Below are 25,923 nucleotides of genomic sequence, written 5' to 3'. Positions count from 1 at the left end.
TGAGCTTTCGAGTGCATGCATTCTTTCTCAGACAGTGGGACAAGGATCATAAGAATACAGATATAAGGCAAAAGTAAATTAGTAACAAATTAGTAAACTGTGTCATAACATCCAAATTATACAGTATGATAATTCTTTGCTAAAAAGGTAATCAGTCTTTTGAGGATGCTTTCTTTTCACAACTGGGAAAGTGTCTGTCACTAACCTTGATATTTTTATTTCTCCAATATTTTTGTGAACTATAAAAGAACCCAAAAGAACCCAAAAGAACCATTAGCATTTTTAGCAAAGAATTATCATTGGTGTCTGTTGATATGTGGTGTCAGGACTAAAGTGCAACACGGTTGACACAATTTCCTCAATTATTTATCAACCATATGAAGTTTGGGAGGACATTTAGGTAAATGAGATTGTCATTATACAATGTGTGAATTATTGCTCCAACTGTTCATACATTGAGTTCAGTGTAATTTTTTAAAAACCCTTCAGAATTCTTTGAGTTTCTTAAACTAAAGGCACCTGAGACAACATAATATTTTAATTTTATTTGCTGCAATATTATAGTCTAAACGACTGTAACAAAATTTGAGTCCAATACCACCTTTAAGACCAACAAAGATGTATTCAAGGTGTGAGCTTTTGAGTGCATGCACTCCTTCTCAGACAATGGAATAAGGATCATAAGAGGACAGATATAAGGCAAAAGTAAATTAGAAGCAAATTAGTAAACTGTGTCAAATTGTGTTGCACTTTAGTCCTGACACCAGATATCAACATACACCAACCACATTGCATCTGAAAGCTACCTTCAGACTTATTCATTTGACTTCATACAGTTGGTATAAAAGCAAATGAATAAACCTGATGTAACTTTCAGATGCAACATGATTTTACAATTTGTTATAGAGAATTGGTAGCCTATTTCTCTTTCACTTGAGTGGGCTGTGTGTAACAGAGGGAAGACTGCCAAGATCAAGTCCATGTGACACTTGTTGCTTTTAGAAAAGAAAGGATATTTTTACTGGTAAAGAAATCCATACTGTGATAAAATATGCAAGATAGGCATTCAAATTAGCTATCTAAGAGATACAAAAAGCAAATGTGGGCCCCAGCAGAAGATGGGGGAATTACAAAGAGAAAGACCTATGCCTCATAGCTGCCATTGCATAGGAAGTCATGTCATCATGCCAGCAACGTCCAGATGATGGTCTAGTATTTGGGTGACAGGTTCTACAGTAAAACCAGCCTCTGCCATAGAGGTTTTGCCCAAATAGCAGAGAGTCACCCGGGCATCGCTGGCATGATGAATTCCTGAGCAATGCCTACAAACAGGGTCTGTGAGATCTCCTCTGTCTAGTCCTCTCTTTTTTCCTGACTGACAGGTGAGGGCCTGGCGACAGGGGACCCCCACCTCCACAGAGGGGGAGGTCTGACAACCCTACTGGAAGACTAAGAGAAAAGGCCAGTGAAAGAAAGTCCGTAAGATTAGCAAAGTAGGTAACCAAGGTTTGCAGTGGAACAGACAAAAAGAAAGCATAAGGAGCTGACTGGTTTACCTTGCTAGCTCTAATGCTCCCTCTACAGTAGTGGTGTACTCATTGCTAAAATACAGTAGTGGTGTACTTGTTGCTAAGAGACAGTAGTGGTGTAATCGTTGCTAAGAGATTGTTGCATTGTTCTTCATTCTTCAAGGGAAGTGAGACGACTGGAGCGAGTGTGGCGGAAGACTCGTGACGAGGCTACAAGAACATCTTATCGCACGCTTATGAGGGCGTATGAGATGGCGGTGAAAGTGGCTAAACGTGAGTTTTTTGCCACGGAAATCGCGTCCGCAAGCTCTCGCCCGGCCCAATTATTCAGGATAGTTAGATCACTTACCACCCTTGAGGGGCGCCAAAACACTAGACAATTGGAAATCGGCTGCAAGGCATTTGCGAGCTATTTTGCGGATAAAGTCTTGTCACTCCGCCGCGACCTTCCCACCACAATTAATACAGTGAATGAACTGGAGACCTGTTGACCGCCATTGGTAGTGAGGTTTGATGGCTTCAGGCGGCTCTCTTCTTCTGAAGTGGACAAGTTGCTAGGTTCAGTCAGGGCGACCACCTGCCCCCTCGACCCCTGTCCTTCTTGGCTCCTCAAGGGAGGTGGCCAGAAGATAGGAGGCCAGCTCAGAGACATCATCAACTCCTACCTGAGTACGGGAGAGTTTCCTGAGCAGCTCAAGGAGGCGGTGGTCTGCCCTCTCCTGAAGAAACCATCGCTGGACCCGCTGGACCCTGTTAACTACCGCCCAGTGTCGCATTTAGCGTTCCTGGGCAAGGTGGTGGAGAGGGCGGCAGCGGACCAGCTCCTGGCTTTCTTGGAGGAAACTTCAGCACTCGATCCATATCAGTCTGGCTTCCGCCCTGGCCACGGGGTGGAGACGGTTTTGGTCGCTCTGCTGGATGACCTCCGTCGCCAGCTGGATAGATGCGGGTCAGCCGTGTTGGTCCTTTTAGACCTATCGGCGGCCTTTGACATCGTGGACCACGAACTGTTGGTCCATTGCCTGGCCGGTACGGGGATACGGGGCACAGCCTTGTGCTGGATACGCTCCTTCCTCCAGAACCGGTCCCAGAGGGTTGCTGTGGGGGAAGAGCTCTCGCGACCCTATAGACTCCCTTGCGGGGTCCCTCAGGGTGCGGTTCTCTCCCCCACATTGTTTAACATCTTTATGCGCCCTCTGGCCTAGCTGGTACGGAGCTTTGGGCTGGGTTGCCATCAGTACACTGATGACACCCAGCTCTATCTCCTAATGGACGGTCACCCGAACTCCCCCCCGGAACCATTTGCCAGATGTTTGGAAGCAGTGACAGAATGGTTCGAGCAGAGTCGTCTGAAACTCAACCCCTCCAAGACGGAGGTCCTGTGGCTGGGGGGAAGGGGGCGGGAACAGGTAGCGCGTTTACCCACCCTAGCAGGGGTGCAACTTACCATCGTGCCCCAAGCTAGGAATTTGGGTGTGATCATTGATGCCTCCCTGACTATGGAGGCTCAGGTCAAGAGAGTAGCGGGCCAGGCATTTTTCTACCTTCGCCAGGCCCGGCTACTAGCGCCCTACCTGTCCCCTGACCACTTGGCCACAGTGATCCATGCGACAGTCACCTCCAGAATAGATTTCTGTAACTCGCTCTACGCAGGCCTACCCTTGTCCCTGATCCGGAAACTACAGCTGGTACAAAATGCAGCTGCCAGGGTCCTCACTGGAACATCTTGGAGGGCCCACATCCAGCCGGTGCTGAGGCAGCTGCATTGGCTGCCAATTGCTGCCCGGATCCGGTTCAAGGTTTTGGTTTTAACCTTCAAGGCCATACGCGGGTTGGGACCCACATACCTGAGGGACCGCCTACCGCTCTATGCCCCCCGCAGGGCCTTATGCTCAGCGGGTGAGAACCTGTTGGTCGTCCCCGGCCCGAAGGAAGCGCGCCTAGCCTCGACCAGGGCCAGGGCTTTTTCAGTCCTGGCCCCTACCTGGTGGAATGAGCTCCCGGGTGATCTGCGGGCCCTGCGGGATTTGTCAGCTTTCCGCAGGGCCTGTAAAACGGAGCTCTTCCACCAGGTCTATGGTTGAGGCTGGGGTCGGCAAATCAGGGACATCGCTCCCCCCCTAGGAGTTGGAGTGTACGCTACTCCCTTATCCTTTCCTCTTCACCTCTTAATAATTGGGGGAGGGATGGGATTTTTAGCCGCCATGTTAGTAGATTGATGTTTTAATGGGAATTTTAATGGGATTAGTTGTTGTGACCCGTCTCGAGCCTATCGGGAGAGGCGGGAAATAAATCTAATAATAATAATAATAATAATAATAATTTCTAACAGTTCTAACTAAAGATTCTATGAAATAGGAGACATGATTAAATAATGACAAAACATGCTAGTCATAAGGAAAACTCTGAACATTTTGCGAAAACCCAAGCTGATTACATTACAGGGCACATCCCACTCAGAGCAGGGGACTGTCTACTCCCTCTCTGGAACTGCACTTCTAATGTAATACACATGGTTTGAAACACCGGAAGATTTTGGGGTGGAGCCTGAGGACAGGTTTTGGGGAGGGGAGGGATTTCAACAGATAAAATACTAGAGTCCTCATTACAAGCTACTTGTTTTCTCCAGATGAACTGATCTCTATCACCTGGATCTCCGGCCACAACCAGTAACAGTATACTTAGGGTATGGTGACTGGGGTTCCCATGCTGGGTGTCATACTTGATGGAGGCAAGCTCCTGTGGGAGGTGGGCATTGTGTACCCCAACTGGTCTGTAACAAGTGACACCTGCTTTGGCAGGCAGAGGATGGTTCAGCAACATGTACACCAGTCACAGGTAGCCCACTCCCCTGGCGGCATGGAACCAAGGCTGGGCATGGCATCCTCTCATGACTGTGCAATGCCCAATGGCTGCTTGATCTGCTCTTCCATAGTCTTTCCTTTGGAATGGGAGTCAGTGTGGTCCACCCCCTGATGGCTACCAGGCCCTTGTCTCATTTACCTGATGATGGGGGCTCGAACTGCTCGAACTGAGGGACTTGTGGCCCTCTGCCACCTCCCTCAGTGGGCGTGGCAGGATGTCATGTGCTGGGAGGGGCAGTTTGCAGGTAGTTGTTTCTCTGTAGAGGCTCTAACGCAGCACCTGCATCACCAAGTCCTGCCCACCTGCTTGCCCCAGGTGCAACATTCCTACTGACCACCTGAAGGTTGGCAACCATAGTAATACATAAAATTTCAGCTACAACTACACTGGCATCTCGTACTTCCACCCTACATATTGTTTGTTTCTCATCATATGTCTAAGGATATGTTGTTGTTAGTTGTGAAGTCATGTCCGACCCATCGCGACCCTATGGACAATGATCCTCCAGGCCTTCTTGTCCTCTACCATTCCCCAGAGTCCATTTAAGCTCGCACTGACTGCTTCAGTGACTCCATCCAGTCACCTCATTCTCTGTCATACGCCTTTTCTTTTGCCCTCAATCACTCCCAGCATTAGGCTCTTCTCCAGGGAGTCCTTCTTTCTCATCAGGTAGCCAAAGTCTAAGGATATAATAGCCACAATTCAACATATTGGACTGAATTTAAATACAAAATCCATAGGTTTAAACAATAACTATGTGTGTGATGGATGCTTAGTAGAGTTGCCAACTCTGGGCTGGTAAATTCCTGGATATTTTAGTGATGGAGCTTGGGGAGGATGGGGTTATTGGAGGGGAGGGACCTCAGTGGGGTCCCATAGTACTCTCCAAAGCAGCCATTTCCTCCAGGGGTACTGATCTCTGTCGTCTGGACACTGATTATAACTTCAGGAGATCTCCAAGCTCTGCTTGGAGGTTGGGATCCCTAATTGTTTAGTGGAATACAAAAAGACTGTCCCAGCTGACATGCCAATAAACAAAGAGCTTTTCTCCCTGGCGGCACATGACCTATTTAGTCATTGACCTATTCTATATGCAAGTGATAGTGAAAGCATCAGCCAACAATAAGAAAGCATGCTACAAATCTAAACTGGAAAGCAAGCAATGTATAATGATGATACACCTAGTTCATGCAGCAGCAGCAAGGAGATTTCTTGGTATGTTAAATACTTTAAGCATTTGACCACAAATTAATCAGATAAGGAAATTCTGGCTGAGTTTTTGTATTATCTGTAAGGAAATAATGTTGATAACTGTGTTCTTACAGATAATACATCCAGTGCACAGAAACCTCTTAAGAAGCAAAGTATCCTCCTTGCTCACCACTGCATTCTTCTGACATATACTGCCCTGTGGTCATAAGCAGAATAACTAGAGGAATTATTAATGCAAGCATATCTATTCTTAAATATCAGAGATCCTGAATCTGTGCTGCTAAATTACCTCTAGTGACCCTGATGAAAGAATAAAGGAGGAGCTAACAACTACAGGTCAAATTACAGATGTCAGCACTGATCTGCTTCAGCTAGATCAGGATCTGACCCAAATGTTGTTTTGGCTTGTGTGTCTCACGCTGAAGTCTTGCCTTTGCCTGCTGTGCTTGGTGGGTTAAATAAATCTAAAATTCAATTATGCTTTAGTAGCATTCCTTTCATACAAGTGGCATTCCATTTACAGCACCTATTAACTAATCCATTTTTAATGAGGAGAAAAGGAGTAAGATGACTGTTGTGTGAATAGTGGAGATGCCTGATAAACTTAAGAAGATTATGCTATACATCTAATTGAATTTTAAAATTTTAATGGCCAAAGAGGATTGTCAAATATTCTTTTCCCTTAATAAAAGCTGTCTCGTGGCTGTGACAATGCACTCCATTGGAAGTGGGCGCCAGGTGGGATTTGGGTTGGAGTATAATGGTATGCAGTCCTCCTCTCCAAAGCAGCCGATTTCAAAACGAGGGGATTCCCTGGTTATAAAAAGGTAAAGGTATCCCATGTGCAAGCACCGGGTCATGTCTGACCTTTGGGGTGACGCCCTCCAGCGTTTTCATGGCAGACTCAATATGGTGTGGTTTGCCAGTGCCTTCCCCAGTCATTACTGTTTACCTCCCAGCAACCTGGGTACTCATTTTACCAACCTCGGAAGGATGGAAGGCTGAGTTGACCTTGAGCCGGCTGCTGGGATTGAACTCCCAGCCTCATGGGCAGACAGCTTCAGGCAGCACTTCTGCTGCCTTACCACCCGGCGCCACAAGAAGCTCTTTCCCTGGTTATAGCCGCAGGTTTAATGCTATGGAGTCCCCCCTTCAAAGCAACCATTTTTTTCCAGGGGAACTGATTTGTCACGTGGAGATCAGTTGTGAGTCTGGAAGATCTATCGGCTCCAGTTGGAGATTGGCAACCCTAGACAGGCCCATTGTTCATATCAGCAGGGGGATATCAGAGCTCATGGCCTTATAGCAGATGACTACACTGGGAAATGTAACTGAAACTTGTGTCAATAACATTTTCTTGATAGACATTGGAATGATGTCAGAGTCTTCTTTCACACAATCTCTTTAAAAGGAAGAAAAATACAATTCCCACTTACCCAGATTAGCTGTTGTTCCCAATGGACACCCTAGTGATTGTTTCTAGTTGTCCATGTTCTGGGACTAAAAAAAAACAAGTTTCTGTAGGCCAGGCTTCATAAGTAGTTGTGCAGCAAAATGCAACAGCTGATCTCCATAGTTCATCACTCAGTAAGCATCCTGAATAGCCACAATAATTTTATTAATATGAAGTATATACTGACAGCAAATCAGGGGAAAACATTCCATGGTTAAATCACCACATAACTGCATTTATGGGCAGCTCATTACTGCAGAGAAGGACTTAACTGGGGAAAAAACTATCACTAGCATAAAGAGAATTAGAAAATTAATATTGTAAACATGTTTACCTGGAAATGTTTAATGAGTTCAATTGTATTTACCTCAAAAGTTGGGAACACATCCCAAAACTACACATTCTAACAGACAGCTACAGCTTACACAACTCTCTAATTGTTTTATTGAAGCCCTATGCATGTCTGTGGGATTTTAGGTTGCTGTGTTTGGCCTGTTCTATGAAAATTCTTGGGATAACAATGCCTACTTTAACTTCAATCTCTGCTTTGTTTACATATCCCAAGGGTGATTCAGAGGCCAAACTGAGCCACTTGCAGGACCTGGGCTCATGATCCAACTGTCAAGTAACCAGATCCCATGGAAGCCTGGGTGCTTTTAATAACTGTGAGAACACTGTTTTGGCAAGTGGAGCTTTACACGGGTCTAAGAATGCAGCCGTCAACAAAACATTCTCCTTTTCTTTTTGCCTCCAGTCGCCCTTCCCTCCAGAAGACGTGTTGTCCCTTGGGTTCGAAGTCCTCACTCAGTAGAAAAAACGCAATGGCCGGTGAGCGACCTGGGATTAGTCAGCTCCTTGCTTCCTGTAGAAGAAGAGTCTCCTTTCAGAATGAGCTGGCAGGGCGCCTGGCAGAAATGCCCCATTTCTCACTAATCGGCAGGCGGCAGGCTGGGCGTCGCCCTGGCACGGAGAGGCTCTGCTTGGCGTGTGTGTTACCACCTGTTGGATTTCTGCTTGCCCCTCAGGGTGCCGGGGCGGGAAAGCGGCCGCCTCACCCCAACCTGAGCACACGGGCCTACAGTTGCAGGCGTTGCCCGCCGGGTGGCGAAACTTCCCGCCGAGTGGGCGTCCGAGGAGCCTCGCGCGCTGAAACGTGTCCTCGAACGACCCCGCCAGGCACGATCCCGCCCGTAGCGAGGCCGCACAGCGGAGCTCGCCCAGCGGCGGGCGTCTCGGGCAGGCTTCCTGCCTAGCCCCGGCCTCTGCTGCCGCGCCGCTCGACAAGCGCCGAGGCTCTGCCGGGAAGGCGCCCGAGCAAGGGGAGGAGGGAGGGAGGGAGGGAGGGAGGGAGGGAGGCGAGGCGAGGCTCCACCCTGCGCAGCCACGGGCCGGCGGGGCGGCGGGGCGGCCGCGCCCACAGCAAACTAACGGAGTACCTGAGAGCCGCCCGCAAGCCCGGCCGGCGGGTCGGGGGGAGCCGCGGTCGGGTCGGGGGGAGGCGGGCGCGTCATCCTGGCGGCGGCAAGGCAGTTTCTGTCTGGCTCTCCCTGCCTGCCTGCCTCTGGACCGCGGCTGACACGTCAGTGAGGAAGCCAGGCAGGCAGGCAGGCGCTGGACGCCCGGGAAGGGCGAAGTCGGACTGGCCGAGGGTTCACGGGGTGAGTACACGAACGGAGGGGAACGAAACGGGACCAGGCGGAGGGCTTTCCGGACCACTGCGCAGATTTCTGGACTGCGAGCGAGTTTGGCCGTTCACTTGAAGGAGCTTTGCTCTGTCTGCTGATTGGAGGATGGCCCTGGCCCTAACAGCCGCGGCGAGCGGGGCATTCAGGGGGAACAGGGCTAGGGGGTCTGCTGTACTTGTTGGATGGCTGTTTATTATTTCCGTGCAAATCTATCCCAGCTAAGGTTCGAGTTTTGTAAGGTTTCGTTTGACCTGGCGCGCGTTCAGACTCGGCTTATTCTGTAGAGTGCAGTGACTCTGGGCAAATGTCTTTTCTCTCAGCTGCCCCACGCATTTGGGGGTTAATAGTTTCTGGTGCCCGTCTACGTTTTAAAGGTCTGTACTATGTAGCCACGACCATTTAGTGCTAGCGACGACAAGGATCTAGTTGAATGTAAGCAGTTGATTTCAGAGGCTGTAATGTTTATACAGAGGAATTATGCATTAAGTGGTGTACAGCAGAGAACAATTGCCTGAAAACTATCTTGCATATTTCTGTTCTTGAATTAGCTGTCAAAAGAGAGGTACTTATCATCCAGGTACCTTTGTGTACATACTCTGTTGTATTCTATGCCACTTTGTGCAGCCTCTACATATATAATAAATGCATCTGTATTATAAGTCCTAGAGGATACCAAACATTTACTGCATCTTGGTGGTATTTTATTTTATTCTGGGATTTGTATTCTGAACTCAGGGCAGATTTCCCACCACCAGTGTTGATTGAACACTATACAAACAGGTGGTATAAGGAGGTGGGGGAGGTGACATCAGAAGCTAGCCCAAAGTGAAATGACAATCAAAATGTTTTTTTCCCCAAAAAAATTCTTTCAAGGGTTTGTAATGCCAAATATGTCATGCCAGAGGGTTGGACCAAGTAGGCAAGTAGTTGTGAGTTTCCTCATTCTGCAAGGGGTTGGACTAGATGACCCTGGAGGTTCCTTCCAACTCTATGTAATTTTTTTTTTACAATTAAGTCTCTGACCTGATAGCTGAATCCAGTTTATGCTCCTGCTCCAAATGATCTTTCTCCCACCTCTTGGTCTTTCTCTTGTTAATGCTTTCAGGAGCCTTTGTAATGATTTCCCACTTCTTGTTATCAGGATCCATTTGATATAATCCTGAGTCTCCAATTCAGTGAGTGCAAAGTCCTTACATATTTGCAGTACTATAGTTACTATAAAGGCGTGCTCTAAAATCTATTTTATGTCAATGACAGTGAGTGAAGGCATTGCTTTGGTTCCCTTGATATTTACACACATGAATGCAGATAAGGTAGAGAGCAGTCACATCCCTCCCCAAATCCTAGCAGTCTTTCTATTCTTCCATGTCAAAAATGTCTACCCACTCATTGACTTAAGAAAATTACAGGAGCCATTTGGATGATTCTATTTTAAATTTAGTCTCCTCATCAGTGTAAGCAGAGAGCTAAAACTCATCCTTATTCATTAGCAGCTCAAAGAAACTGAGAAATACGTGTATCGAAGTGAGCTATGCCCAACAGCCATGTTTTCATTTCTTTATGGAAAGTACTGATAATTGAGTCATAAGGTTTTTTAATACAGATGGCATGCACATGCTCAAGAGGATACTCCTAAACTGCTGTGCATGTTTTATATCACAAGCATTACACTGTGATGGTACTTAAGGGAGAAGTCTTAAAACTGTTCTGCCTAGAAGGAAGTACAATTTTAGTTAATGGGGCTTACTCCTAGGGAGTTGTTCTTAAAACTGCAATCTGAGGTTGTAATGCCCTTGCACTCCAATATGTTTGATGATTTACGATCAAGGTTACTCTACTTTCCTTAGCCACAGTAATTAAATATTTGATTCAAAAGATACGAGGTGGTGTGGTTTTCTCTAATCAGTATTTGTATGGTGGTTACACTTTCACATATCTCACACTAGCACTCTCTGTGGAAACATATACAGAAAGAAATATGAATACCATCTGGATGCACAAGTAGGATGAAGTTATGGTCATTAGATTATTTATTTCTAACACTCTCTAGCTGCTTCTGGGAGGCTCAAGCAAGTGTACATTTCTCCAGAGTAAATAACATCTTCCAAGGCATGTATATTTGGCAAATTATAATTTATTTATTTGAAAAAGTTGTATGATACCTCTCCAGAGAACCTGCCTGTAGACAGAGTTGGCTGTTTCTAAAAAAAACCATTAAATGTGTGGACCTGTGTAGAACTAGTGATGCAGTTAGTCTGTTAGCATCCAGCTAGTTCAACAAGTATAGAAATAATAATTTACAGTTTTGGCGAAGAGCTCTTTTTTGCAGGCCCTGCAGAACTGCTTTAGGGAACATAAAGTGTGTTATACAGTACAACATAGTTCAGCAACTGTGTCAGTTAACAATACAGCATCTTCAACAATAATCATAATGCAACATAGGGAACAACAGAACACTTAATCACAGTGTCATTATGGCTGTATTCTTGTAGAGTGAGCATATCTGGATGGGAAGGTGTCTGGGGGCCAAATAGGTGTTGTCATTGGACTCAACAAAATGCCTGGCGGCAGAACTCCATTTTGCAGGCCCCGTGGAACTTAGGTAGCTCCGTCAAGGCCCGGGTGTGAGCTCATTCCTCCACTTCTGTGAGCTCATTCCTCCAGGTGGGGACCAGGATGCAGGACAACCTGGCCTTCATTGAGGTCCAGCATGGTGCTTTGGGACCAGGGATCATTAGCCAATTGCTGTTGGCCAAATATTGTGCTCTTTGGGGGACATGGGCAGAGAGGCGGTCTCTTAGGTACACTGGACCCAAACCACATAAGGTCGTAAAGGTAGTTACCAGGAATTTAGTACAGGAGATAAAATGGAATATCCTGTATGATGTCTTTGGAAGAAATAATAATATGTAACAAATGTGTATTTTAAACATTATTAACTTGCATCTTGCTCGTGTGCAGAGATGCTGTGGTCTAATTCCATTGGCTTCAGTGGGATTAGAAGGGGTAACTACATAGGATTGCACTGTAAATCTTTGCCAGAACTGCTGTCTGAAATCCACTGAACTGGAGAAAAGACCTGCTTGCAAAGCAATTGCTGTACCAAAGACTAATTTTCCTAGTGTGGGAAAACAACCAAGCCAGGGCTAGAATATGATTGATGTAAAAAAAAACCCCAAACCCTCATGTTTACCTAATTGAACAGTTATGAATCACTGTTTTTCAGTCTATTTAACAGAGTTGTTAAACTAAAACATTACTTTAAACTTCTTAGATAAAGTGTCAGTTTTGATACATATGTCACAAATAATCATAGGTTGTGGCCTGAAGACTTATAATGTAGTAACTTTGCTGAAACTAAGCAGATATGGTCTGTTCAGAGATCCCCTGGGGACTGAATGAACTCCATCTTGATTGTCATAAGAGAAGGAATATTAAAATAATAATAAATGATAAAGGTTGTGGAATGCATCCATTTTCTACTGGCTTAACCTGAATCAAGGTTTAACCTCAGAATCTGGTTTAAATGCTAGAGTTCATCATTCAAACACATGAAGTAATACTGAAAATAAACTTCCTGTAGAGTTAGCTCCTCCCCATTCCTTTTCAGTACTGAATTACTGTAATCAGCACCCGTGCACAGAGGTTAAGGCTGCTTTCCATGAAAGGAAGCATTATTAGTAAATACCGGTAGCTTCCATTATACCTTTAGATAAGAAAGGGCGAATTTTATTCCATCCATTTTGGGTGGTAATGATTCTAATAAGAAATGCAGCCCACGAGAAAAGAGCTAAGCACCCTTCATATCCCAGTACAAATGTCTGACTGTAGCTGTTACTGCTAGGGTTGTGAAATGGTTTTTATTTTTTAAGCTGGAGAAAAATTAATGCTGACATTTCTTCTTTTATAAAAGTTGGAACGTTTAAAATAATAGAAGGGTGTGTTTTTAAAGCATAATTCCAAGTTTGCCATCTAGTCTCCAGGGCATTACTTATGAATTATATTAATCCTTTTGAAAGAGAGACATTTTAAATTGTGAGTTCTGATCAATGTGACCTTTGCATTCAGTTTGCCAGAAAGGGAAATACAAGAAGTCTGAGTCCTTGAATGCAATGCAGATTGAATGATTAGCCATCTAAAGTTATCTGCATACTTACCACATTCTTGAATATGAAACATTTGGAAGTCCTGATCGCATAGCAAAGTACATAGCTCTTGTATACTTTTATCCGCTCTGCAGATATGAATCTACTGGTTGTCCCGGGCCCCCAGGATGTCTGCCTGGCCTCAACCAGGGCCAGAGCCTTTTCAGCCCTGCCCCTGCCTGGTGGAATGAGTTCCCGGAAGAGCCCTGACAGAGCTATCAACATTCCGTAGGGCCTGTAAGACGGAGCTCTTCCGCCAGGCTTTTGGTTGAGGTCAGGGGGGGGGGGAGAAAATCCTGGGGCTGATTAATCAATCTATGGGTCCCACCCTATGACATCTGACTGCCTGTTTTCCATCATATGTTGTTAATGGCATGATATGGGTGGCGGCATGGGAACAGAAGAGTTTTTTGGTTTTTGTCCATCATCTGCCTTGTTTGGTTATTTTTGCGGTTTAATTACTATGTTTTAATCTTGGGGGAAGGGTGTTTTAGTGTTTTTACTGTATTTATTATTGTAAAGGCTGTTTGCCTTATTTGTATGCTGCCCCAAGCTGACTTATCGAGAGGGACGGGATATAAGCTTAAAAATAAATAAATAAATAAATAACTTGCAACATATTTTAGTGTATTTATCAAGCATATGTATCAGTTTGCAACAAATACCTATTTCTTGAAAATATTTTTCCAGGTTTTTTTTTCTAATTGTTATATCTAGGGGCATTTCCCACGGCTTAAAAATAGCACAATGGTTGCTGATTGAAAACGCTACTAATTTGCCATAACGCACGACGTCGTTAACGATCTGCAACAATCCTGAAACCGACCCGCCAAAAGCGCTTCGTTGTAGCGCTTTTAGGGGAATCCAGAAAACTGGATTCACCCTCCGGATAGCGATACACTCCTGCAACCAATCTGCAACAGTAGCGCTAAAGACCTGTGCGTTACCATTGTTGCGGGTTCTTCAAAGTCCCTCCTCCCGAGCCTGTCCTCCAAACTTCCGGCGAACTGTTCGCCATTTTTTTTTTCTCCGAGCGAGCGGGGATCTACGAGGCAACGGGACAGCGACTGGCTTTCAAGCACGATTACTTTCGGAAATTCTGCCCGGACACCACAAGAGTTTTTCACAAGCACAGTGGCACACACCGTCACGTTCCCAAAATTTGCCCAAAGCTTAAAACCCCGTCTACCATCGGCCAGTCCTAGCGGAGTCAACGTACAGGGAGCATTTTAAAAAATTTTCCTCTGAGCGTGCCAACGAACATTCGCCGCTCGCAGTCTCCTGCTTAGCTTAGAGGGGTTCAATAGACATGATTCGTGGTGATATCATGAGGGGCGGCTTATGTGTAGTGGGTCTTTGTGTGGTTCCCGGTGCGTGCTTGTGCTTGGGTGCGGACAACCCCTTCCATTGGCGGCTAGACCTCCGGCAAGCGGAGTTGCCGTCCCCCGTTCATTTTAAAAAATTTTCCTCTGAGCGTGCCAACGAACGGTCGCCGCTCGCAGTCTCCTGCTTAGCTTACAGGGGTTCAATAGACATGATTCGAGGTGATATCATGAGGGGCGGCTTATGTGTAGTGGGTCTTTGTGTGGTTCCCGGTGCGTGCTTGTGCTTGGGTGCGGACAACCCCTTCCATTGGCAGCTATACCTCCGGCAAGCGGAGTCGCCGTCCCCCGTTCATTTTAAAAAACATTCCTCTGAGCGTGCCAACGAACGTACGCCAGTAACATGTCATGTTTGGTTGATTTATGCTGTGGCTGGTGAATATTATTGGGGAACTGCCGAGTACTGCCGCACTTGCTCTCGGTTGAACACCGGCATGCGTTTGTGTAATGGCGGACATTTTCCTAAAATGGCTCCCGCTGCATGTTCAAACTGCTCTTCTCTCGTGTAAACGAATCAGCGCATGCGTTAAGTCAAACAACAAGGGCGCCAATCTGGCCATTAGGAGCAGATCCTGTTCCCGCGCGAGGAGTTTTGAACGTGACATGTGACCTAATGTGGCCAATGCGCGTGTCCCCTACTGCCCTCTACCAATCAGGAGCCGGCTAGTCCCTTTGTCTTTGTGTGCGGGAAGGTATATGATCCGTTGCACCCTGCACCTTCCACCACCATTTTGCTCAGCTACTAGCGAAAGCAACATGGAATCGTCTTCTCAAGCCTCGTCCGTCCCTGCAACCGGCCGTGGCCCAACTTGGAGGGACGCGGAGATCAGGGACCTGATCGGGATTTTCTCGGAGGAGAAAATCCAGGACGCGTTCCAGTCCTCCCACAGGAATAGGGAGGTATTCGAACAAGTGGCCATTAAGATGCGCGCCCTGGGCCACAACAGGACCGGCCTTGAATGCCGGTCGAAGACCAAGACAATGAGGGCAGAGTATATGCGTGCCGTGAACCATAATAAGGGTTCCGGCAACGAGAAGGTTACCTGCCCCTACTTCGAGGAGCAGCGCCAGCTGTACGGAGACGGGGAAGGATCCGGCAGGCCGAAACGCGTCGGCCGGAGCCTCAAGGTGGTTCGGAAGCCGGCTGCCCCGGTCGAGGAACCACCCGCTGAGGAGGATCCCGGCGAGGGCACCTCGTCCAGCTTTCGCCCTCCACCCCCCGTCCAGCAACGAGCCGCGGAATCGGTAACGCTGGACCTCATCGCCATCGTTCCTGGGGAGCCAGAGGAGGCTCCTGAGCAAACGCCCCTTGCCTCCGGTAAGTGATTTTCTTTTTATTTTATATTTCCTTTTGAGCAAATGTGTGTTCTGACGTTTGGGCATCGTTTTCTCGTCAGTTCGTTGCAACGCATAAGATGGTAGGCTGCTTGCTGTGTTTACTATTTGAAACGGTTTTAATTTTATAATTTAATTTTAATTTTTAAAAGATTTTAAAAGATGGTAGGCTGTGGAGTGCTTGCTGTGTTTACTATTTGAAACGGTTTTAATTTTATAATTTAATTTTAATTTTTAAAAGATTTTAAAAGATGGTTGGCTGTGGAGTGCTTGATGTGGTTAGTATTTGAAACGGTCATGTTTAACCAACAGCCCCAAAATATTTGCTGCATGCCTCGCCCATAGGCCTTCTGCAGTACTTTGGCTCACTACTTTGGGAGCTTGCTTTGTGGTTCATGGTGTATGCTTGCTCATTTTTCACTATTTTCTGCTCTTGTCCACAGAGACACAGTTGCCAGGGACGGGGCCCCTCGAGTCTCCAGCAGCACCTGACGTGGATAGTGATTCGGGGGCATCAACTAACATTGGTAAGTATTAGTTAAAATAGGGGGGGGGGCTGTTTTAACTGCTTTGTGCTTTTCTGTTTGTGCAGGGCAGCAGCACTGCTAAGAGAAAGAAGAGAGTCCCTCTGCGTTGCTGGTGTAGGCTTTGAAGCTGGCTTTGCCACCCTTTGGTCCTAGATCTGTTTTTTTTCCTTTTTTTGCAGATTTCATACCCGGAACACAGGAGGAGGAACAGCCTGGGGTGCTTGGACCTCCTGCCCGGCGCAGGCGGATACAGATTCAAGATGGTGAGCGTGCATGACCTGTTCCTTTCGAGCCATAGCTGCAGGACAATGTCGCTAGGCACTAACCATGTGCTCCCTTTTAATTGTTGAGAGTCCTGCTGTGAAAGTAGGCAAAAGTAAAAGCACACCATGGGCAAACAAACAATAGCCATGTGCTCGCCGGGGATTGTTTAAATTCTTGGCAGGAAAACACGGGGACAAAAAAGAACACCATGTCCACCATGGTGTGTTTTGACTTTATTGATGTTACTAACAGTTTTGTTTCTCATTTTTTGCCAACAGAGGTTCTTTCAGATGAGGAGGAGGAACCACCCCTGGCTCCAGGCAGCCCACCACCTAGAGGTGCGCTCCCAGCAGAGGAGAGGCTTACGAGGGAACGCGGCAGGCTGAGGCGCGTCTCCGTCTTGACAAGCGTGGGAGAGAGGCTCCTTGAGCACTGCTATGAGGAGTCACGGCGTGCCGCTGCCGCTGACCAAGCCATGCTCACACTCATTGCCCAGGAGGGGAGAAAATTGAGGGCAGTCCTTAGAGAGACAAACCAAATCCTACGCGAAGGCGTGGAGGAGGTGCGACTGATAAGGAGACTCATGGAGAGGGCTGTAGTGGTCATGGAAAGGGCCTACCCTCCACAAATCGCCCCCGCCCCCCCACCACCACCCCCACCACCACCCCCACCACCACCCACACCAACACCACCACTTCCAGCACCCACCCCACCGACTCCCTCTCAGAATGCCTCCACCCAAACACGAAGGAGGACTATTCTCGGAAAGAGAAAAATAAAACCAGCAGACAAGTACTCCCCCTCCTAGTTTTGCCCACTTTTTCTATTTCATGTTATCTGTGTTTTGTTGTTTGTTGAATAAAGTTTATATTTTTGACTCTGTCTCTGTGTACCCTACTGTAGAATCTGCAAGGCCGAAAGCGGCCTCTCTAGTGATTGTCTATATTGTGGTACTGCTGTGTGGGTTGGAGGTTGGAGGGGTGTTAGTTCAAGGAGTTTTAGGAGTGTGGTGTGGGGTTAAATATGTGCGAGTTTAAGAAGTCACACTGGAGTCTTGTTATAAAATTTGCAATAACATTTTATTTTAAAAAACATTTTAACGGGAAAAACATTAGGGAATGAAACTTGGAGCCCCACCAGCACCACCACCCCCCACCCCCCTGGAAAACCTATTTTTTTTAACAAAAGTATAAATTTAACAGGGGAAAAACATTAGGGAATGAAACTTGGAGCCCCCCCCCCAACCCCTACCCCAAAACACAAACAGGAAACAAAACTCAGGTCCCACTGCTCCCCTGCCCAGCCCCTTCCATCTCCCTCACTCTCCTGCTCAACCTTCCCACGGACCCCCGGACTTTGCGGCGGAAGAGGTCCTCATCCTCCTTCTTCTTAACTGTGTGGGGAGGGAGAAAAAGTACACATTAGTGCCACACATATTTTCAAATTTCTTTAGTTTACATGCATACACTTTTAAGTGGCCTTATCCACAGTGTGAGAAGAGTTGGGCAGTGGGGAACATAACCTACGTTCTTCCGCCTCCCTCTGTTGCCTTTGCTGCTCAATCTCCCCTTTCAGCTCTGCCACTTGAGCCTCCAGGGAAGTAACTCTGGCCTCCATCGCACGCAGCCTTGCCTCCACAGTTTCAGCTATAGGAATCAAACAAAGAATTTGATCACACTCCAAAAGGAAGCATCACATCAGGCTCCCATATGGCTCCATGGGGGTACACACACATGGGTCTCCCTCACAGACATAAAACTCTCACCTGCAGCCTGTCCCGAGGTGGAAGGTCCCTCTTCCTCCCCCTCCTCACGCTCAGGTGCTGTTGCCAGCTTGGATGGTGATTGTGTGGCTGGGCAAAGAAAAAGACAAATCATAATTAAAAGCACACAAAACAGAGATGAAACACAGCTGGTGGACACACCACAGTTAGAGTCTAAGCGCATAACCAAAGTGGTTCTACAGTACTGGCTGGCTAAGTCTGAGGGGGTTGACAGCATCTAAATACTTTCTCGAATTTCATTGGGGACAGTAGGGGAAAGAGGCAGCTAGTCATTCCATGCATGTTTAAGGGTAAAACACCAAAGTGGTTCTACAGTACTGGAGGGCTAAGTCAGAGGGGGTTGACAGCATCTAAATACTTTCTCGAATTTCATTGGGGACAGTAGGGGAAAGAGGCAGCTAGTCATTCCATGCATGTTTAAGGGCAAAACACAACGAGGGCAGCACTCACCCATATGCCTCCTCATGTCCAGGGGGGGCTTCCCAGCCTTCTCCCATATTTTTACCATCTGGTCGTGGAAGACCGTCCTCCCACTTGGCTGCGGGATCCCCCCCCACTGTTCCAGACTGTTTAGGAAGTCCAGCTTAAGGCGCTTGAATTTTGTCCGGACCTGCTCCCAGGTCCGGACGTAGCCCCTCTCCCTCAGCTTTGAAGCCAACACCAGGTAAGCACCCTTGGTGTGGCAGTGGGTGCTGGCCATAAGGCGGCCAACACTTTTCGATTGGAGCACAAGCTCCAGAAGTGCCTCAGCCTCGGCGCGCTGCCAGAAGGAGCCCTTCCGTGGCTTCGGCATCTTCGGAATGACGGTTAGGGAACGAACGTGCGTTGCTCCGATAGACCACCCCGTTTTTTAAATGTATCAAAGCTGCCCACCAATAAAATTATTCATTGGAACATAAGTGGATTGATCCTCCGGTTTGACAGGGGTCGCCAACACTTCCTGGCTACCCGCCTCCCCGAACTTTCCCCATTCAGCGCTTCCGTATTGTGTTTGTCAATTTCAGTTGGGAGTTAGCATTTAGGGCTGTCAAAGTGCTTTTGGACCAGAGAATCCCCGTTTTTTTGCTGGCAAAGTACACAAACCGCACAAGACAAGGTTAAACAAATAACACAAAACTTTATTCACCAACAAGAGAGTGGGAAAAACAATTAAACACGCCTCCTGTTTCTGTAGATGTGGGTGGCTATGGCGTCCCGAACCTTGCACCCCTCTGCATAGATTCTTCTTCTCCTTGCTTCAGGGATGTCTTGTGTGTCCTCAAGGACAACAGGATCAGGTTCATCCACAGGGAAGGGGATGTTATGTCCCTTGTCCTCGCATATGTTGTGCAAAATGACACACGCGATGATCAGCGGAGTCACATTGTCTATATGCACGTGTAGTCGGGACATCAGGCAACGGAACCGGGACTTCAAACGTCCAAAGGCACGCTCCACTACATTCCTTGCCCGGGAGTGAGTGAGGTTGTAGTGGCTATGCACGTCTGTCCTTGGCCGCTTGTAGGGAGTCATGAGCCAGCGTCGTATTGGGTAGGCTCCGTCCCCGAGCACCAACGGCGGCACACGCACGCCCTCAATGGTGGCGGTGGGGTTTCCTGGAACAAAGACCCCTTCGTCCATGGCTTTCCTGAGGTTGGATTCCCTGAAAACAAGGGCATCATGCCTCCTGCCACTCCACCCCACCTCGGCATCGATAAACCGGCCGGAGAAGTCCACTGTTCCTTGCAGGAGAACAGAGCAAAAGTCCTTCCTGTTCCCGTACTCTTTTATGCTTCCCCCGGGGGCACGGATAGGGATGTGGCTTCCATCGACGGCCGCAAAACAATGCGGGAATCCAAGCCTGGCAAACCCGTCCATACTCTGGAATAAGGGAAAGAAAAGAATATAAGCCATTGCATGTCAGCGTGGGGTGTATCGCGTCTTCGTTGCTGACCTGTCAAACAAGAAAAAAAATTTAAAGGGCAAAGGGGATAGAATGACACTCACCGCTCCAAGCCGGTCTCCGAGGCACACGACTTTGCTGAACAATTCCGCCTCCATGGCGAGGCAGAACTCCTTAAGGATATCGCCAACCGTAGTGACTCCGAGTCCGAATTGCTGGGCTACTGTCCGGAAGTACTGAGGGGTGGCCAAGTACCACAATGCGGCAGCCACCCTTTTTTCAACTGGAACGGGGCGCCGCATGCCAGTGACTTGCCTCTCCATGCGTCCACGTAGAGCCTCCACGAGTTCAAAAAATGTCCCCCTCGACATCCTGAAGTTGGCAATCCAGTGGTCATCATCCCAGCGAGTCCACACAAAATTCTCCCACCAGTCAGAGGATCGTTCGTCCACCCAGAACTGTCTGGGGAACCGGACCTCTGCCAGAGCTTGCCAGCGTTTCTTGGCCGCCATGGTTACCCTTACAGAACGTCTTCTGCTGCTGGTCAGCGTTCCGGGCACCCGTTCTCGGTACTCCGCGATAGCAGACGTCCGACGCGACAAGGCGGTATTCATGCGCTGGAGCACCGCGAGCATGTGAGCCAGCAATTGAAAAATAAGCCTCTCCATTGCAACGTTGACCTGTGCTGCGGGCAGTAGGCTACGCAAACAAAAGAGTGAGGCCGACCGCGTGTCTGCCCAGGTGCATATAAGCAGGTAACCTGTGGGCGTGTACTGTGGGCGGGGATTAACCAATCAAACATGTCAATGCATCTGGTTCCTAGAAAACAATAGAAAACACGTTCCAAGGGCGCCAATGATCGGACGATAACGCGTTGCTACGGGGTTTCCTGGGTTTTTTAAAAAAAAAGGGAACCCCGACAAGTTCGGCTTTAGGGTCGAGGTCAAAGGTGTGCCTGCAGTTTGATTGACGGGCACGGGAGGCCAGAAGCGCTAAAAAGGGACCTCCTTTGTAGCGATAAGACGGAGAACCGGAAGCCTGTGGGTTACGAAAGTGGCGAGAAGTGAAAGTGCCAAATTCCGCAAAAACCGCAGCTGTGCGTTACGGGCACGGCTAGTTACATTTCGCTACTTGAAGTAGCGCTTTCACAAACGGCAACCAAATAGCAACTTTGAGCTCTGTGCGAAATGGCCCCTAAATTCTCAACTTTATTGAGGCTTCAGATGACATCATCCTTGTTAATTAGGTACCCGAAAACAGGAACAGATCTAACAGCATTGATCTCTCGTTCTCTCTTTTTTAACTACAAGATAACTGACACTTTTGTGTGTGGAGTAAAGTGAGAAAGCTTGTTGAGATAGATTTTCTGTATAGGGTAGCCTTTTCCATTGGCCCCCACTGTCTGTAGAAAGGCGGGTTTATAAATATTTTTTTAAAATAGCTGAAATTGACTAGACCAGGGGAGTCAAACTGTGACCCTCCAGATGTATATGGACTACAATTCCCATGAGCCCCTGCCAGCATTTGCTAGAAGGGGCTCATGGGAATTGTAGTCCATGGACATCTGGAGGGCCGCAGTTTGACTACCCCTGGACTAGACTTATGCAACCTATTCTGTTCTTGACCAGGCAGAACTCTTACACTTATCTGTTTGTAAAGTTACTGGGATATTTCCGGAAACTAAAAAAGAAATGAAAACATCAGATTGGCAGAACTGAGAAGATGCTTCAACCCATTGGGGGGAGTAGGGTGTCTTCAGCTTATGAACTGTGCAAATGCTGAACTTCAAGGAGAACGCTGTAGTTTGCCTGAAGCCAAGGTGGTTCTTCAGGTTTGCCTGCCACATGAGGATCTACAGAGCACGTGGTCCGAGGTAAGATCAGGTACACCTGGACTCTGTCACAACCACCAGTCAGTTTGAATCAATAAAAGGGGCTATCTGCCCTGGCCATTGTTATCATAGTGTATATATGTTGGGTTCTTAGTGGGGGTTTTGAGAATGAAGTCTTGGTGCTTTTGTATCGTGTATGCCCACAATTAAAGAGAGCTGCAACAATTCCAGTGTCATGTGGTTCCTGAACCCACATATTTTACAGAATCCATGTTGGCATACATGATCAAAACTGTACACTGCTTTCCGTGGTATCTCTAAAAATATTTGTGTATTTATTTCATTTCCTTATAGACTGCCTTTCTTTCTGAGACTCAAGGTGGATTGGAAAATTAGGAAAAAACAATGCAAATAAAGGAAGAAGAATAAGACATACCCAAAACAATGGGTATGTTTACAAAAACTAGAAAACAAAACAGTACAAAAAAGATAGTACATAATATACAACAAGCTACAAATTTTACTTACAACGAACCATAACCTGCCAAATTCCATGTACTTCATCCCTTTCCTTTTATGAATGCCCTCCTGTTCCAGGTCATTGCTCAGGTTGTTTGCACAATATAGTTGGCCCGCACCATGCTGGGGATGTCCATACTGTTTTTCTTTCAAAGCCTGCTTACACCATGCAGTGGTTATCTACATAGCATGAGTCAATGTGATAAGCAACTGCCCATGAAGGGTATGAACAGAGTTATGTCCCTTACTGCACAGATATAAGACCACTAACTTCTTTCTATAGCTACTGCACTGTAGCTGCCCCAGAGACCTATTCCAGGTGTTTCCAGGAATGACTGCACAGGAAACTCGGAAGGCAGGGCCTGCTATATTGTAGGGGCAGTTAAATGAGATGTGACATGCTGGTGAACAGTGAATGCCAATGTTTAAATGCCAGTACTTACATGGAGAGTGTAACTTCACATTTGATGGGTATTTAGACTTGTTTGGAGATAAATGCTGAAGATCTTTGGTTTAAAAGAAAACAAGTACAGAAAAAACATTGTAGAGGAGGCTTTTGTTTATAGTAACTATAATTGTACTATAATTGTTGCTATAATGGTACAAACTTCTGCCTGTCAAAAGGCTTTTATTACTATGCTACCATGCTTTAAAAAAAAGACATCAAAGCCATTGTGGAAAAAAAAAATATATATGTAAATTTACTGTTGTAGAGTGATATAAATATACCACACAATCATTTTTCAAAAGACTTATCGAGAAAATTGAAACTTGAGTTTCAGTTTTTGATTTTAATCTCTTTTTTTTGTTTGTCTTTTGGGTAGTATGAAGGATTTTATGTTTAACCTGTTGATTTGTCTTGTGTCTGTAGCCCACTTTCTCCCAAATTATGATTATTGTGATTGGGGCTACTGTTCTAGGCTTCGCAGAGGAAAGTGGAGCATAAGGACATAAATATTCAACAATTCAGACAACAGTGGACAACATTAATACTGAAGTAGAGGGAAAGATTGCTGTTTTTTTTTTTCTCTGACTCACCAGAGGCACATGAAACAAGCTGTGATGATAGCGTGCACAGCATTTCAATTACTTTTGTGTATCTCTGTATTAAAAGAAACTGAGGTATTCCCCCCCCCCCTAAGGGTTATTGGTGCATTGCATTCTAGATGAATACAATTCTTCATAGAGTTGCTTACTGCCAAACACTGATGTAGCTGAAGACAAAGACTTTCTTCAGAGCAAAGTTTAGGCTGGCATGGCTATGAATCCCAGAATTATTCTACATTTGGATGAAAACAGTGATGCATTTGTATTCCTAGAGTGCTGGAAAGCTGCTCATCCCTGATGCATACTCTGCTAAGGAACTCTGTCTAATCTTGCTTCCAAATCGTCTGTTCTTTTTAGTAGCTACTGAAAATAAGCCCAAAAACGGAACTGCATCCATCTCTCCATTTAAATATATACGAAGTGGCTCTTTAATAACTTCTTTCCAGTGACAATAACAACAGAAGCCTCTTGTATTTTGGGATTGTCTGTTCACTCAAAAGACCCCAGTAAATATCATTCTTTTTCTCTGTAATAGCTGAGCAGTTCCAGAGTCGAGCTGCAGCATCTTTATCAGGTTGACAAATGAACAGAGCCAGGGGAGTTTCCATAAAATTAAGTTGTTCTAAAGTTCTAGGTCAGGAGTCCAGAAATCAATCAAATCACAGGTCCCGTCTAGCAGGTCAGAGTTTCAAGGCAAAATGGTGTCAGCATCTGATTACTTTTGCTTCCCCCCCAAGATGCTATATAGTGACCAGCCACTTGTGTGCTAAGTCATCCTGTGATGACTTAGCATCATTTTCAGACTGTAGATGTTGTTGAGCCATAAATTGAGTGCTTCTCCTTTAATCTGGAGTTCTGCTCTCAACATATGCCTACACTTCTCTACTGATGCAGGTAGAGAACTGGGAGTAGGTAGCTGGTCTTTATCAGCTGGCTCAGAGCTGGGGTATGATTTGATTTTGTGCAAGCTCTTGACTTGCATGCATCTTATCTCCCTATTGGTTTCTGCCACCTGAGTTAACTATGTTGGCCCCTTCCTCTTCTAAGGAGTCCTTGCTATCACTGCAGCCTGACTGACCCACGACATTCTCACATTGTGAACAGCATCAGATATATTGTCTCAGTACATCTTGGCTACTTTGTTGTATAAACAAGATGAAACAAAGCTGATGCATAAAAATATATTTCTCACTCTTGTTCAAATTCGATATTGTATTTGATGTTTTGACCAAGGGCACTATTAGCCATATTTGATGTATTTGACCAAGGGCACTGCATGCCAGGGCATTTTAAGTAAGGAAAATTGTACAACCATCCACATCAGAACGCCATGGGGAATTCACACCTGCTATCTATCTATACATTTCCTATAATGGCCACATGTCACAGTAAGTTTGGAACTCATTGGGTATCCTCTAGCCCAGTGGTCCCCAACCTTTTTATCACCAGCACCGGTCAATGCTTGACAATTTTACTGAGGCCCAGTGGTGGTGGGGGGTTAGTTTTTTGCTGAGGGACATCGCCGCCGCCACCTGAGCCCCTGCTCCACTTGCTTTCCTGCCAGCGCCCCTGACTTCCCGCTGCCTGCTGGGGGGTGCTGCCAGCAGCAGCTGCGCAGTGCCACGGCGAGGGGGAGCCCCAGCCATGGCGGCCGCCGGAGAGCACCAAGGGTGAATCGGCGGCAGAGTGGCAGGGCAGCCCCCAAGGCAGCAGCCAGGGAGGAAGACGGAGAGGAGCCGTGGCCCAGTACCGACTGATCCACTGATCGGTCCCGGTCCACAGACCGGGGGTTGGGGACCACTGCTCTAGCCTCTTGCTCACTTTCAGCCTAACCTTTCTGTATAAAGTATAAAATTATCCTCTTGGGCTGTTTTTTAAAAAAATCTTTGCAATTCAGATTCAATTGTAATTTGACTATTTCATATTTGAATAGCAAGGAAGTGGTACCTTAAGGCAAACAAATGCAAGACATCAGCTTTCTGGCTCATTAAAATTTATGCTATAATTTTTAAATAGTTAGATGTACAGTGCTACAATATTGTCTTCTTTTGTGTTTCAGTTATTTAAAGCAGTGGTCTCCAACCTTTCTGAGGCTGGAAACCAGCAGGGCATCGGGCCGTGCCCGCGCGGACCACGCCCGCGCATCGGGCCGTGCCCACGCATCGGGCCATGCCCGTGGGCCATGCCCGCGCATCGGGCCGTGCCCACGCATCGGGCCATGCCCGCGGGCCGTGCCCGCATGGGCCGCGCCCACGCATCGGGCCGCGCCCACATGGGCCGCGCCCGTGCATCGGGCTGCGCCCGCAGGTTAGGGACCACTGATTTAAAGTAGTCAATTGTGAAGTAAGTTAGCCTTAAGATGCCACAATACTGTCTTGTTTTGGGTTTCAGTTGTTTGAAGTAGATAGTCAGGAAATACGTTCTCTTTTTTGCTTTTCAAAATATAGTAACCCTAGTATTACAC

General features: G+C 46.8%; 2 protein-coding genes across 5 annotated transcripts in view; both read left to right on the top strand.

Moving 5' to 3' along the window:
* Positions 1 to 8,541: 8,541 nt before the first annotated feature.
* Positions 8,542 to 25,923, top strand: part of SGK3 (serum/glucocorticoid regulated kinase family member 3) — a 62,110-nt gene continuing 44,728 nt past the window's right edge. For all 4 annotated transcript variants that reach the window (XM_077352263.1, XM_077352265.1, XM_077352266.1 and 1 more), the window contains exon 1: positions 8,542 to 8,717. The gene's annotated coding sequence lies outside the window, so the exon portion shown is untranslated. The remainder of the gene's footprint in view (positions 8,718 to 25,923) is intronic.
* Positions 8,735 to 17,527, top strand: LOC143844719 (uncharacterized). Its single transcript, XM_077352267.1, has 4 exons — positions 8,735 to 15,589; positions 16,050 to 16,133; positions 16,313 to 16,396; positions 16,676 to 17,527. Exons 1-4 carry the CDS (start codon positions 14,968 to 14,970, stop codon positions 17,203 to 17,205), a joined length of 1,320 nt encoding a protein of 439 aa, XP_077208382.1. The 5' UTR covers positions 8,735 to 14,967; the 3' UTR covers positions 17,206 to 17,527.

This window comes from Paroedura picta, chromosome 9 (genome assembly GCF_049243985.1).
Source record: "Paroedura picta isolate Pp20150507F chromosome 9, Ppicta_v3.0, whole genome shotgun sequence".
In the NCBI taxonomy this organism is placed as follows: domain Eukaryota; kingdom Metazoa; phylum Chordata; class Lepidosauria; order Squamata; family Gekkonidae; genus Paroedura; species Paroedura picta.
The sequence above is the reverse complement of the archived record's forward strand: the minus strand, read 5'-3'. Positions and strand labels throughout refer to the sequence as shown.